This window comes from Eucyclogobius newberryi, unplaced genomic scaffold (genome assembly GCF_026437365.1).
Source record: "Eucyclogobius newberryi isolate DKJ021-1_F unplaced genomic scaffold, fEucNew1.0.hap1 SCAF_1, whole genome shotgun sequence".
Lineage (NCBI taxonomy): Eukaryota > Metazoa > Chordata > Actinopteri > Gobiiformes > Gobiidae > Eucyclogobius > Eucyclogobius newberryi.
This window is the reverse complement of record NW_027315723.1, coordinates 31,375,381-31,390,265: the sequence shown is the minus strand read 5'-3', so window position 1 is coordinate 31,390,265 and position 14,885 is coordinate 31,375,381. Positions and strand designations below refer to the sequence as shown.

At 38.3% G+C, this 14,885-nt stretch overlaps 3 protein-coding genes and 1 pseudogene across 3 annotated transcripts; 1 reads left to right on the top strand and 3 right to left on the bottom strand.

Annotated features, from left to right (window-relative positions):
* Window positions 1–628: 628 nt before the first annotated feature.
* Window positions 629–5,173, bottom strand: cunh1orf198 (chromosome unknown C1orf198 homolog). Its single transcript, XM_072443651.1, has 6 exons — window positions 4,813–5,173; window positions 4,503–4,553; window positions 4,299–4,412; window positions 4,052–4,219; window positions 2,871–3,239; window positions 629–1,944 (listed from the first exon to the last, which is right to left on the bottom strand). Exons 1-6 carry the CDS (start codon window positions 5,140–5,142, stop codon window positions 1,888–1,890), a joined length of 1,089 nt encoding a protein of 362 aa, XP_072299752.1. The 5' UTR covers window positions 5,143–5,173; the 3' UTR covers window positions 629–1,887.
* Window positions 5,173–7,000, top strand: LOC140363750 (immunoglobulin kappa light chain-like; annotated as a pseudogene).
* Window positions 7,001–7,897: 897 nt separating this feature from the next.
* On the bottom strand, window positions 7,898–10,814 carry LOC140358644 (gap junction Cx32.2 protein-like). Its single transcript, XM_072443638.1, has 3 exons — window positions 10,655–10,814; window positions 9,382–9,515; window positions 7,898–8,562 (listed from the first exon to the last, which is right to left on the bottom strand). The coding sequence occupies exons 2-3, from the start codon at window positions 9,508–9,510 to the stop codon at window positions 7,903–7,905; spliced, it is 789 nt and encodes a 262-aa protein (XP_072299739.1). The 5' UTR covers window positions 9,511–9,515; window positions 10,655–10,814; the 3' UTR covers window positions 7,898–7,902.
* A 962-nt stretch (window positions 10,815–11,776) lies between these two features.
* On the bottom strand, window positions 11,777–13,892 carry gja13.1 (gap junction protein alpha 13.1). Its single transcript, XM_072443624.1, has 2 exons — window positions 13,780–13,892; window positions 11,777–12,929 (listed from the first exon to the last, which is right to left on the bottom strand). Exon 2 carries the CDS (start codon window positions 12,905–12,907, stop codon window positions 12,047–12,049), a length of 861 nt encoding a protein of 286 aa, XP_072299725.1. The 5' UTR covers window positions 12,908–12,929; window positions 13,780–13,892; the 3' UTR covers window positions 11,777–12,046.
* Between the last annotated feature and the right edge of the window lie 993 nt (window positions 13,893–14,885).

The window sequence follows — 14,885 nt, the reverse complement described above, 5'->3', positions numbered from 1 at the left end:
CGGTTAATATATGGACATTACACATACATAATTAAAGGAAAAATCTATAAACCAAGGCAAAATCGTGTGTGTGTCTAAATAGAATCTTCTTGATGACTTATTCAGATAGTAGCAGCTCTATTCTGTGTTTTCTCCCACATATTCATAATGTATGAAGTTGCATAAGGCCCATAGCTCTTAAAATAGAAAGTCCTCGGTTGGAGACATGAACTGGGCCAGGAGCTAGTTTAGTAGAGTCTCCTCTACGCGTTGCACGTGCAGTACGCTGCTTTTTGGCAATTTAAAAAAACAAAAAAGCATTAAAACATTGCAAACAATATCTTCTGGTGTGACTTTTTGCATTAGTGCCAGTTATACAATGTAGAAGAAGCCAAAATAAGAAAAAAAGTAAAGGAATTTGGACATTTTTGTGGAAATTAAGCAGATTTTGTGGTTGTCTGGAAAGTTAGTCAAAGGATTTTCTTTCCTTACATTTCACGCTGTTATTTATTTGTAATATTCACTTATGTCTAGTGCCATTTATTAATTTTGTAAGTTAACATACAGCAGAATTATACATTTTCCTTGTGAATTATAACCCTTTCGAGTCAAATGGAAACTGCATAACAGGATTTCATGCCAGACAAGATATATTCAGACTTTTATTTATACTTTTGCACCCTCAAAACACCACAAGTGCCATCTACATGTACTACATGTAAAGCATAGGATATAATAAGAGGACAAATATAAAAGTCAGTAAAATAGTTCTCTATGACACGAGTGGTACAAGTCACTTCGTGCCCGTCCTAAACCACGATGTACACGATCTGCTTCGTACACGCAGGGGTCAAAGGTGAAGGGGGCTGGGCAGGTGATGATGGAAATGTCTCACCAGATGCAATATTAAGGTTCATCAAACAAAGAAGAATCTTATTTTTTTACAAGTGCTACTGAAATACTTTAACTTTTCCACATTTAATAAAGTGACACAATGTGAGCTCACTTATTGATATGCTTGTGGTACTTCCCTTCACCTTTTAACATTAAAGTTTGTAGCAAGAATGTAGCAGAGCGAGCCGTTTTAACTCAAATCATAGTATAATGAGATATAGCAATACAAAAATAAATGCATGATTAAATAAATTGTAACAAAAACGCAAAAATAGAGTATAAAATAAGTAATCCCGTTAGTGCTGCGCTTCAAGTCACCCCCTGCGACACGCACATTCTCAGTACAGTAAATAACATAATAAAAAATAGTTTAGCTGAGAGAAGGGGGCAGGAAAGCACAATGGTTGATTTGATATTCTGTTCCTCTACAAACATGTTCATTGGATTGTCTTGATATCTACGCTCATATTAGCTAGCTACGCAGTCGTCGACAGTGATGGATGGACTTTTAGGCAGTCATCGGATTCTCGATGCAAGAACAAGATAAATCACACACACGCTCTTGATTATGGGTTATAAAATGTAGTCCTATAACAATCTGCGCTTTCCCGATTAAAGCTTCAATTACAGCGAGAACAGCTGCAGCTACATAATACTTCTTATACTAGTTGGAAATACTACAAAACGCAGCATAACCTGCGACGTCACGTTAGAAAGCTTAGTAGATGCAAATTTTGTTCATATCCCAAAGAATTTCACCTGAATCAAGGCAATGCAATTAATACATATCAAAAGGGTGATTAAATAATGAAGGAAAAGAGCAAAATGTCAAGAAATCGGGTCTAAACAAGCCACTATTTTTTTCTTTTTGAAACACAAATACATACATAAGTACAGAGGTCAATATTGCTTGGATACAGGTGGGAACAGTTTGAGTTGCGTAGTGTCATGGCAGTGTGGTCCTTCTTCAGAGTGATACCGAGGATAATAGACCGGCGAAAAGGGCTCCGAGTTTTACCAGTTGTCAAGGAAGTCGAATCCCGTCTTCAGGATCGAGCTGCTTGTATTGAACTGAGGATGAAGAACAAACGGGATGACAGTTTGTTTTGAACACGCTAAACGGACATAATTGTTCAAAGGTTAAAACAGCCACCAGAACATTGTGTTGCAGTTTGTTGTGAGCAAGTTTGAAGAGCTAAATAGTGATGGTTAGATGACTAGGTCGATATCAAAGTCAGCGCTAGTGTTGTAAAATAGGTGTTGGTCCTGACAAAAAGGTCACACAGAGTTATTTTTACAGAAATCGCTGCACATTAGCCCAATGGTCATGATGTTATGCCTGGTTAGCTATAAAGGCTGTGCAATGTGGCAATACAAATGTAATCATCAGCTCATTCCTGTGACAATCTGCTACTGACATATTGTGATTCAGTACTTTTCTCTTAAATGTTCAAAATGTGTCTGTAAATTGCTAGTTGAGGTTCAAATACTGCACAAAACATCCATAAAAAGACCATAAAATGAACCCCGAAAGTGCAGAAATATCACTTGATAATAATAAGGTTTCTGCCCACTTTTGTGCATATTTGTAATTGTGTTTAAATTATAAACAAACACCCAATATTCTAATTTTGTATATTTTTCAAAACAACAATTGCAGTATAATGGTGATATTCCATTTTTGGCATATCGCCAGCCTCAAGACTTAAAAAAAATAAAAAATAAAAAATTGCAGTTAATTTTTGATAGTTGTAATAAATAACTGGGACCATAAATGCATACAAAAATACCTTTTATACAAAACCAGTGACATTATTAAATCAACATGTTAATAATACACTAATATATTCTTTATCTAGCCTTGATAATGTATTTAACTTGTTGGGTATTAAAAAAGTAAAAATAAATCACTGACCAGTCGACTTCTACAATTAGTTACAGCGATAGTTAGTTACTTATTAGTTTAATTTTTCCTCAGTTACTCTTGCGCCGCTTACCTGGGAGAATGTGGGACTGCCGCCATCTGCTACTGGCTCTTCTTGCTTGTCCTTCTTCTCCGTGTTGGTGGGGATGGAGGGAGACTTGGACCGAGGGCCGGAGGAGAAAACCTCATCCACAGTGTTGCTGACCGAGGGCAGCGTGCTCTGTGACCGCTCCCACCCTGCCACTGTGGAGGAGACGCTGACGGGAGGCGCAGGAGTGCTGGAGATGGAGATGGATGCGGGCGTGGCACTGACGGCGACGGGAGGCTGGGGGGCGGGGGGTTTAGGGGCCCGATGTTTGATGGATTTCACCGGGGCTGGAGGAGGAGGAGGAGGAAGCTGGTGCTCTGCCACTGGCTCAAGCTCCTTTGTCACAGACGTCTCCTATGGGAGATCGGCGGAGTTGGATGAGATTCAAAGTGATCGGCCGTTACAGAAGAGTGATCAGCAATCTTTAAATGAAATTACATAAGCTCGACTAAACACAAATATATATCCAGGACTAATCAAAATTATGTGGTATAAACTCTACAAATGCTAAACCAAAGTAACAGTAAAATGGGACTAAATTGGATGGTATTTGCAAACACAATACAAATCACTGTATTGCCCATAGTCATATAGTTAGTAACAACCTTTTGTGTTGAATGAATCTGTAGTGGACTCTTCAATTTGAAACTGTTTTAACATGTAACACAGCGTAAGCAGGTTGAAAGGTAATATGTAATTATAATAATATACAACTAAATCGTAAAACCAAAAGTAGATTTTAGTTTCGCCATTGTCGCATTCATTAGTAACTTTGAAGTACTTCACAGGAGCTTGAAAACTGTCTGCCATCTGCTTACTAGTTACAACGTTCAAAGAGAGCTCAACACTGCAAATGTTTGGCTGGATTTACAGCAGCCTCTTGTGAAAACAGAGCTGCAACTAATACAGGGCCATTTCGTCATGCTTTCAAACACAAACATTTTCTAATAATATATAATCCTTTTTTTTAATGTAACAGGAGAATAATAAATCATCAATTTGAAGCCACCATTCAATTAATGAGAAAAGTTTGAGTCAGTCAGAGGATTAAACCAAAGTTCTTTGGGCACAGATTGCTCCACTGTTTTGCCTTAGGATTAAGGATTTGCCTTAGCGTCTAATGCAAACTCCACAAATAAAAGTCAAGGCTATGTCTTGTCATTTACCTGCCGTAGATACGAAGGAAGTGGTTTCTCTCCTTTCTCCAGTGATTTGATTTGACTCGGTGTGAGAGACTGGAAATTAGCCTTTTCCCCCTCCAACCTGGACCTCTCTGCACTGATCTTCCAGAAAGACGACTCCTCCTCTGGCATTCTGCTTTCAGTGACATTCACCTGACAAACGAGACAGGAACAAGAACATTTTAGATAATGAAATAGTCACAAATTACAGGCCTCTCCTCATGAGCCATACCTTATTTCCCGTTGTTTTGTTGGTCGGTCTTTGAATCTGAGCCTTTGAATCTGCTTGCGAGACAGAAGAACACTGTTCTGCCGAACCAGGGGCCAAGCTAAAGTCCAACTGGCTCTGAAAATGTACAATGTGTATACAATCAAATCTGTTAGTTTTAAGGGTGAATCAAGAACAAAATGAATATCCAAGCTGCTGTTTAGTTACCTTGGTTTCCCACGAGAAAGGTGCAGAATGCTCATCTTGCCAGGTAATATCCTAAATCAATTGAATTCATTAAGGATTTTACCATATGATGTTGTTGACACAGCCTAACCTGAGTGTGTGCCAATTGAAAAGGTCTTGTAATTGTCTTGTTGTTTTAGTAATATTACTGTAGAACAATAGAAGAGTTTGATATGTTTTATGGTAGTAGGCTGCGTCAGCTTTTCACGTTCATGTTTGGGCAGCTACGTGGCGTCAATCTCAACAATCGAACTAAACCTTACTAATAAACCAGCTCATCAGTTCCAGTTACCTCTTCTCCAAAGTGGACGATCTTCTGGCCCGTCTGAATGAGCAGTTTGGGGTAACAAAGCACCTCGTCGCGATCCACCCGGTGCATGGCGTATCTGGCTCGGATGTGCGGGTCAATCATCCAGTTATCAATAGCTTCATCCTGCTCTTCCGGAGTCATTTTCTCCCACGTCGAGCCGATCTTTGTTTTGATCTTCTCCCTCTCCTGCATGATTTTCTTGGCCATGGGGTTGATGGAGGAGAAGTAGTCAAACTTCTTCTGCTCCATAGTGTGCGGGTCAAGCCCGTTGCCGAGCCCATTGCCGAGCCCCGCTACCGTCACCGCGGCCATCTTCAGCTACAGCTGGTTTTTGTTTTCACGATGAGGAAAAGGAAAGGTCCGGGGCGGGACTTCCGGTCGTCCATTTACAAGTGAGGGCACAGCGACATCTGCTGGCGCTTAAGGGGAAGGGTATTTTAGAGTTGTTAAACTGGAAGAGTGTGTGTGAGTATGGAGCTATTATTGTTGCCAAAAGATTTGTGCAAAAACAATATATTTTTTTTAACTTTGACAGCAGCTGTACTATGCCCTGGTCTGAAATTATTCCCGTTGGTACGAACATATTCTGAGATTTTTTTTCATAACAGGGACACTACAAAATACAGCCCTGGGTTTTCAGGTTCTAAATTCACACCTCGTTGTCAATCTCAAAGGGATTATCGTTTGATCATCATTGATGTGGATGAAGCGGATTCAGCTGTTTCTAACTGTAATACGTGGCTGCTAAAGAGCATGTATTCGGACGAGGCACCAAGCTCTTTGTGACGGAAAAGTGACTTAAACTAAACCGTAAACCAAAAGCAATAACCTCATGTCATGGGATATGTATTCACACACTATTAAGTGAGTTATTTATAAGTATAAGTATGTTAACTTATTAAATAAAATTGTCTTTTTAGTAGAGCTGGGTTTCGATTCAAATTTCAAGAATCGATTCGATTCCGATTTCTCAGATTCCATCCGATTTGATCCGATTTCGATCTGATTTCCGATTCGATCCGATTTCGATTCGATCCGGGGGTTACTGTTATTAAAAATTAAAAATGTATTTGAACTGTTTCCTTCACTTCATGACTGTGTAGAGAAGCAACATTTTAAAACTAGTATTATATCAATATTAAATAGCAAATCTTACAAGTATTGGTAGTTACTGATACTGGAAGACTGATGAAAAGGTTAAGGGTCAATCTACCTTCAAGAAATATAATCCAGGAGTCCTGAATTATCTTTCTTGAAGCTAGATTGAAGTTCACTGAGGGAAATGTAGAAAATATTTTTAATTTAAAAAACAAAAAAAAACAAAATCGATCTTTGGACGTACGAATCGATAATCGGTCATTAATATGCAAATCGATTAAAAATCGGAAAATCGATTATTTCAACACAGCTCTATTTTCTAGCCACATGGTTGCACATAAAACATAGGACAACCACAATAAAGTATTTAAGCTACTTTTTAAAGACAAATTATTTTATTATTATTATTATTATTATTATTATTAGTGTAACGACATGTCCTTTAGAGGCACCACTGTGGACCACTGTGGTGCTCCAGTGTTTTCCCATCTAAATTCTAACCAGGCCCTGACGAGTTTCAGAGAGCTGACGAGATCAGGCATTACTTGCTTGGCAAAAAAAAAAGTAACAGTAATATTTTAAGCATCAGTCTCATATAAAATAATGCATTTGTAAAACATTAATATGTTATTTTTATTATATTGTTCAAATTATTCTTTATTTGTGTTTTGTAAAGGATTCCCTTGCAACGTGACACTGATGGTGTAACCTCACTGTTCCTGTCCTGACTGTCCATCAGAGGGGGCCCTTTGTTCAGGGGGCCTGGTTGGTTGATGGGGCTCCAGTGAACAGTGGGGTCTGGATCAGTAACACTGCGCAACAACCAGATGAGAACTTCCACATGAGCAGATCTCTGTCCATCAACACGAGCGACTGGAGCTCACACAAAGTGTTCACATGTTGAGTGTCTGTGCTCCCACAGCTCAGAGACACATCAGCAAGTCCCAGTGTGGGGCAGAGGAGTCCCAGTGTGGGGCAGAGGAGTCCCAGTGTGGGGCAGAGGAGTCCCAGGACCATTGGTTTCCTGTTTTGTAATGATAACACAGTTTGTTCCAAAATGCATCCAAATAAAAAGATTATAAAATGACTGAATTAAGTTTATTCTAAAATATTAACAGCTTCCTACTCATTTTCCATGTTGATGATTTTCAATGAAATATTTCACCATCGGTGAAGCATTACTGTCTCCACCTGCAGCTCCAAAGACATGACTTTTGTTTTAACAAAAGTAACGTGGCTCATTACAAAAACTAGTTTTAAAATTAAGATCAAGTTCCTGATTCAGGGAAGTGCAGGTACTTTGTGGTACAAGTAATGCTTCACTGATGATCCATAACCATGTAGTCATCAGTTCTCATCAGTTTTCTTAAATGATTTACATAAAATGTTCTCCTTCAAATCCTGTATTTATTTATAACTTATTTGTGCAGCACTTTAATAATCAGTTCTGCAGATGATTCCTCTAAGTACATTCCTGCCTCTTTAGATGATTCTTAAGCATCTTTGAGTGTCACAAAAAGTCCTATGTGAAAATTGTTATGTAATATTATTTAACATTTTCTTCCATAGAAATAATATACATTGAAAGTACAAGAGTCGCCTACTTTGTTAAATTGGGACATTTTAAAATTCATATAACACAAAGTGTATAAAACATAGAACATTAGTAAAAAAAAAATCTTATTTCAAAAATGCACATGGACTGTCAAAAACACTGAGAAAAAAAATAGATTCAATGTTGATTCAATGTTCATTCTCTTCTCAACTCACTCCTCACCCATGTGCTAACCCTTTATACTGATTTGAAATGGATTCTAAAGGTTTCCCCTCTGAGTCGTTAAACAAAGTAAATGTTAATCAAATTCACCCAAATATGTTGTATCAGGCCAAGAATTATTATTGAAACATTGCAAAAAGAATGACCTTAAAGAATGTTAGATATGTGGTAAAAGTTCTCAAGTCTCCCACACTTCTTCATGCTTTGCTGTGGCTGACATTCGTGAGGCTCAGTTTCTCGTTCTGCATGAGGCTGTTGCCGTTGAAGCGCGGCTGGAGGGCCAGGGCGGACGCATTCCGGGACCTGGATCGTCTTTTGGAGCGGGCACAGGCCAAGTAGAAGATCTCCATCACATTGAGCACCAGGGAAACACAAGCCACCACTAACATGAAGATTATGAATATTGTTTTCTCTGTGGGCCGAGACATATAGCACTCGACGATGTACGGACAAGGGTCACGTTGGCAAACAACCAGTGGCTGCATGACAAACCCATAGAGATAATACTGCCCCACGATGAACGCCAGCTCCAGGAGGATTCTGAAAAATATTGATGTCATGTAGTTGCCTAGTAGGTTCCCCTTGATCTCAATGTTGCCTTTTTCGTCGGAGTACTTGGGAATTTTGACTTTTTTCTCGCTGTGGGTGGTACTCTGCATGTATTCTCGCTGCTTCTTCTCTTTGTGGAGGACGTGCACGACGTGGCCCAGATAGATGAGGGTCGGAGAAGAGACAAAGATGATCTGGAGGACCCAGAAGCGGATGTGAGAGATGGGGAAGGCCTGGTCGTAGCACACGTTCTTACAACCAGGCTGCTTCGTGTTGCACACCATCTTGGACTGCTCGTCGCCCCACACCTGCCAAATCAAACATACTTTAATAAAACTTTTCTTATTATTTTATTATGTTTCTATTTTATAAGTGCATAGTTGAAGTTATGTTTTGTGTCATTTGCACGTTGCAGTATTCTTTTAGTCTCTCTAAGGTGCTGTCTTAATTCATTCTTGTATCATTGGATTTCTTTAGCAGACACGTTACACTGCATTAATAATTTACTCCACACTCGTTGATGGTGAGCTACTATTGTAGCCACAGCTGCCTTGGGGCAGACTGACAGAAGCGAGGCTGCCAAGCTGCGCCATTGGGCCCCTCCGACCACCACCAATTACTCACACACTTTTACTACACCAATTACTCACTGCCGTCATACCACGCGTTCCAGTGGTCTCCCATTCAAGTGGTCTTGGACCCCAGGGACAATAGTCATCACTTTTGTAAAGACTAATATTCAATGTTTCTCTAAACCTGCCAAATTTACTTCCAATCCTCATTTACTCCAAGAAGTACTGACCATTTAGGAATGCCACTTAATTAGAGGTGGGCAATATATTGCCATGTATATAAAATTGTGAATGTTGTTTTGAAGATACGCAAAATAAGAATTGTTCCTAGTAAAACATGCAGCGCTAATCAAAAACAAAAATGTAATTATGTTATGTAATTATAATAAGGGTATAAGGTTATATTTCTGCACATTTATGAGTAATTTGATCACATCTGATTCTTTTTTTGGCCAGCCGATGGCGCTATTTTTACTGAAGTGACTGAAAGACGAAAACACTTTAATGGTTTATGGAGAACTTCATCGCCTTCACTTTTATTGCATAAACTCTGACCTTCTCTGCTCCAGCTCCGAGGATCATGATCCTGAAGATGAAGAGAACACTGAGCCACACTTTGCCCACCACAGTGGAGTGGGACTGGACTTTATCCAGCAGCGACGACAGGAACCCCCACTCTCCCATGGCGCCTGCAAACCGGGTGCAAGGAGTTTACGTCTAAAAGCTTTGCAAGTTATTTATGAAGTGAAATAAATAAGAAAATAAGGTTAGTTATAACTTGTGTGGTATATTTGTATTTCTTTAATTACTTACGTACTTGGGTTACGGTAATTACATTGGCCTATTTATTCTTTGTCAATTTCAAAAGTACTAAAGAACTATGAATAAGCTAAGTAAGTAAGTAAGTAAGTAAGTTAGTGAGTAAGTAAGTAAGTTAGTGAATTAGTATGGTAAGTTTGTACGGTAAGTAAGTAAATCAATAAATAAATACTTAGAGTAGAGTAAGGAGTTTTTCTACCAGTGTTTCTTACAAGTTATCTATTTTTTATAAGTTATCTGTTTTTTTTATAAATTATCGGTTTTTAAAAAAAATATTTACTTCTGTGCCTAATCTGTTTCTGTACCTAATTTGTGTTGCAACACTGGAATTTCCCCATTGTGGGACAAATTAAGTTGATTTTATCTTAAGTATGTTGGAGTAGGACTCATACATGTGACCATGAGGGTTCGATGACAAGTTTGTTTACCACTTGTAGATGACAGAAATCCTTCTGTGTGTTCCATACAGAGCAGTCTATAATTATCAATGTCTTTATCAATAGTGATTTCAAATGTTAATTTGTTAATTTATATACTTGTCTTGTTGGCTAAACCACTTCATTGGAATCAAATGTAATCATAATGCAAATAGATTTTGTTCCGTAAATCAAATGACAAAATGATTACAGGACACATAATTAGAGGTCGGCAGATTATTGAAACATCGATAATATTGTGTATTTTATTTTATTTGTATTGATATAATACATTTATTGAGTATATTGTTTATAATACAAATTGATAGAAAAAGAACAGATTAAAGATGAAAAACAACTAGGTATAATTTAAAAGTCTTTTGTTGGTAATTGTATTGTCATTTACCATTAGTCTTTGGCTTAAATCTCAACTAATACTTTTAATGTGCACATTTCTGTTGGATTGACATTATTGTCTAAATATTATCAAGATACTCCAAAAAAATATCAAGATATGGATTTGTGTCAATATCGCACAAGCCTACTTATAAAAAAGTACTACTTCATACAATACTTTAAATGTTGTTTCTTACCTTTGAGTTAAATGCCAGTCGGGACACACAGACTTGCAGCAGCTCTTCAGCTCACTGACAGAGGGACCACTCTGCCAAAGCAATCCTGTCTATCAAACTTTGAACTTTAGATTTAGTGTTATTGTGCAACTTGTGCCACTTGTGCAGCGTGCACCTTGTCACGTTGTCCTGACATCGGGGAATGATAAATCTGAGGACATTTTTTGGGCAAAGCATTGGAAAAACAGTGGGAGTGGTCTGGTTAATGATTGGCTCTGTAATAAAAAACTTTTGATAATTTTTACATGTGTGTTAATAAATGACCAATTACCTGATACCTTTATTGATCATCACCTTAACTTCAACTTTGACGAAGGTAATGAAAGCCAGTCCTTTAAACCTGCTTAGTCATAAAGTTACTGCTACTACTGCAATTGTTACTACACTTTCCCCCATCCCTCTCCTCTTTATTATACTCCTACGTTAATGCTGTCTTTTAAATTACTATTAGTGTTGTACATGTCATATATTTTAGACCAAATACCACCACTACAAGAACTGAAAACATGGCTCAGGAAAACTGTACTTAATATTATTACTTGAATAAATGTAAAGACAATACTGCACTGCAAATACGACTCATTTTATAATTGCGTTTGCGAATAATATTAGCATCATAGCACTCTATTTATTTTACTGCTCAATCCTGTTTTTTTTTTGTGTTTTTACTACTCCTAGTGCTTTGGCTAAAATTTTACTGATGCACCAGATTTATAAGTAACTTTGTCTGTGTCAGTTGCTTCATGTGCATCATTTAAATCTTGCACACCTTGGACGGGCATCCGGAAACAGCGTCTGAATAAGTACTGGACGCTGTATATTGATACATAAAACGATGATAAGATACATGAGAGTGAACTTTTACACTCTTATCAACTTTCACCTGCCGAGTAAGTGATTTACTGTAGGTGTAAACTTATATAAGACAATGCAACAATACAGATATTTTTATCAAACTATTTTATTGAAAACAATCAACATAGAAAAAATATGAAAATGAATTTCAAATAATTTCGAATAATTTCAAATTTCATAATTTAATGAATTAGTTACACATCTTATGGCAATAACTTAAAAGACACATTTAAGTGGACAATTCTGCCTTTAATTGTACTTTAATACACAAACATATTGCATACGTTCCATGATTAGTTTAAAAAAAATTCAACCACCAATTCAAAACTCACATAATCACAGTGGTATTTCTACAGTGGCAATGCATGAATGCTAAGTTCATCATATTATAAAATATAGAGTTGGGGCTACACAGTACAGTGTAGTGCCAGTTACTGCATTGCTATTGTTTTTTACATTGTGCAGTCCTATTGATGATATGAACGTAATGAGGGCTCTTCAATGTCCAGTTAACAGCCGCTTCTCCTCTTTGGCCCCATCAAGGCTTCCACCGATGCTCTGGTTGCTCTCCATCTCCAGGTTCAGCTTGTTCTGCTTGAGCGCGTCTTCTGAGGTCGGCCATCGTGGACCAGACAGGCTGGCTGGGTTTTCCGGTGAGGTGATCTTATGGACCTGAGACCTGGATCCACACTTGACCCTGGTGCAGAGCAGGTAGAACACCTCAATGACGTTCAGCAGCAAGGAGACGCAAGCTACCACCAGCATGAAGATGATGAAGATGGTTTTTTCGGTCGGACGGGACATGTAGCACTCCACGGTGAAAGGGCAAGGCTTTCGGGAGCAGGGGAACATTGGCACCATGACAAACCCATACAGGTAATACTGTCCCACAATAAAACCCGATTCTACTATGATCTTAACCAAAAGCTGTGTAATGTAGCTTCCCAAAAGATTGCCCTTGATCTTAACATGCCCTTTATCGTCTGTGTATTTTGGCATTTTGACCAAACGGCTGCCACCAGGACTCAGAAGCTTCTCCCTGAGTTTGTTCTCCTTGTGAATAATGTGCATGGCATGACCCAGATAGAGCAGCGTTGGCGTGGACACAAAGATGATTTGGAGGACCCAGAAGCGGATATGCGAGATGGGGAAGGTCCTGTCATAGCAGACGTTCTCACAACCAGGTTGTTGTGTGTTGCAGACAAAATCTGATTGTTCGTCACCCCAAACACTCTCTGCCCCGGCTCCCAGGACCATAATACGAAACAGGAACAGGACGCTCATCCAGATCTTCCCGATGACAGTGGAGTGGCTCTGGACTTTATCCAGCAAAGACGACAAGAAGCCCCAGTCTCCCATCTCTGCTGCTGTTGTTCACTCTCTGGTCAAGACAAAGCACACAGCAAAACCTGTATTATCAGTTTTTCAGACGAGAAACTATTGCGCCCTGCTGTCCTATCAGACCACACCCTGTTAAATTAGACTTTAATAGATAATCGATCTGCTGACGTAAAAGGAAAAGCAGTTTCTATAACTTTGATTGTTGAGAAGTTAGTAATTGTTTAATAAAATGTTTAATCAAATCAGTTAGGCTTTTGAGGTTGCAAATACATAAATAAATGAACAATCAAAAGAATACATCCCTCTCCAATAGATTCCCCTTAAAATAATTTGTTTTATATAACAGTACATCTACAACACTTTTTCTTGGCCTTTTTTCAAGAGTTAAAAACAAGGGTTAGGGTTAAAAAAGACACACTACCATAGCATAAACACATGTCTTAAAAGAATGGGAATTACACATGAATTTAAAGCTGTAAATAAGCAGATGTTGACAAGACCAAAGTAGAAAGGTAAAAAAGACTAAATGTCTTTAATCAGGCTCTGTCAACATATTTTAATTTTAATGTAAGCTGCCGATATCATCAATAGTGACTATTTAAAACAATCCCACTAGTAGTGTATATTACGCACATTCAAATTATATGCAGCGACATCTAGAAGTATTCTAATTTTGCCTAGTTAAAATTAAAGATCACTTAATTAATAATAACGTTCACTCAATCATGTCGAAGTAGTTCTGAGCACTTCAACAACTGAGTAAACCAATGACAATCACGTTAATAGACACAAAATAAATACACAACATTATAAACATGTTTTGTCCAAATATTCACACAAACTCTCTCCTTTTGTGCTGGTTTTGAGGAGCGTAAAAGCTGGTCTCTTACCTGATGACCTGTCAGAGGACTGCTTCTGTGTGTGGCGTGGACAGATCGCTAACTGCAGTGGACCTTGGAGCATCAGAAACCCTGGTGAGGACGGCATTGCACAACAGCCGTGTATCTGCTCCAGGGTCAAGACAAGCCCAAAACCAGCAGGTGTAATGATTGACAGGTGGATGCTCACGCAGGGAGAATCTTCAGTCTGACACGTAATTTAAAAAATGCCTATATTAGGACTTTTCGTTATTGCATATGGCCTGGATTATGGATTAGCCGGAAAGAATGATGCAACTGTTGATTTATGCTGAGATACTGTATCAAGTAGGCTACATTCATCAACATTAAGTGATAAAGTAAGAATGTAGTCTTTATTGACCCAAAAACAAACTTGTAATCATACTCTAGCATTACATTGTTACTGCAGAACGAACATGGGACTCAGATCTGTTTGCAAAAGCTGGCCACTTCTCCCTCCCCTCCTCTCAAAGATCGTGGAACATTTTCTCATTGGTTATTGGGCTGCAAAGATTACGGTATTCGACAAATTGTTATTAGTAGTTGACTATAAAAAATAATAACTATTTTTATCATTGCAATCGTTATCAGGACTATACAGACTCTAAAACACAAGCAAAAAGACCTTATATAGACATTATTTGATCAAAATATCAGACAAATGCCAGATTTTCATCAATAATACACTTTATTCGTAAATATTCTCAATCTAGAGGCTTTCAATCACCATATTTATGTATATTTTTTAAAGGATCTTTTTGGCCCGTAGGCTTTATAAGATGGGACAGTTTAGCATGAAATGGGGATGAGAGAAGGGAGGACATGCAGTAAATTGTCTGATCCAGGATTTGAGCTCACGACACTGCGGCCGGCTGCACATGGAGCACGGCATATGTGCTGCCGCTTTAACCACTCGACCACCAGGCAGCACCAGGCACTATGTTTCAACCATAATTCGGTCAATCATGTATTTAAACAGTCTCAATGTTCAATAGAAATAATCGCTTGACTAGTCAAATAATCTCTGGTTACAGCCCTAGCTCAAAGTATTGAATATAAAGGTACAAACTGAGATAAACAGGGTTCAAATTGTCTAC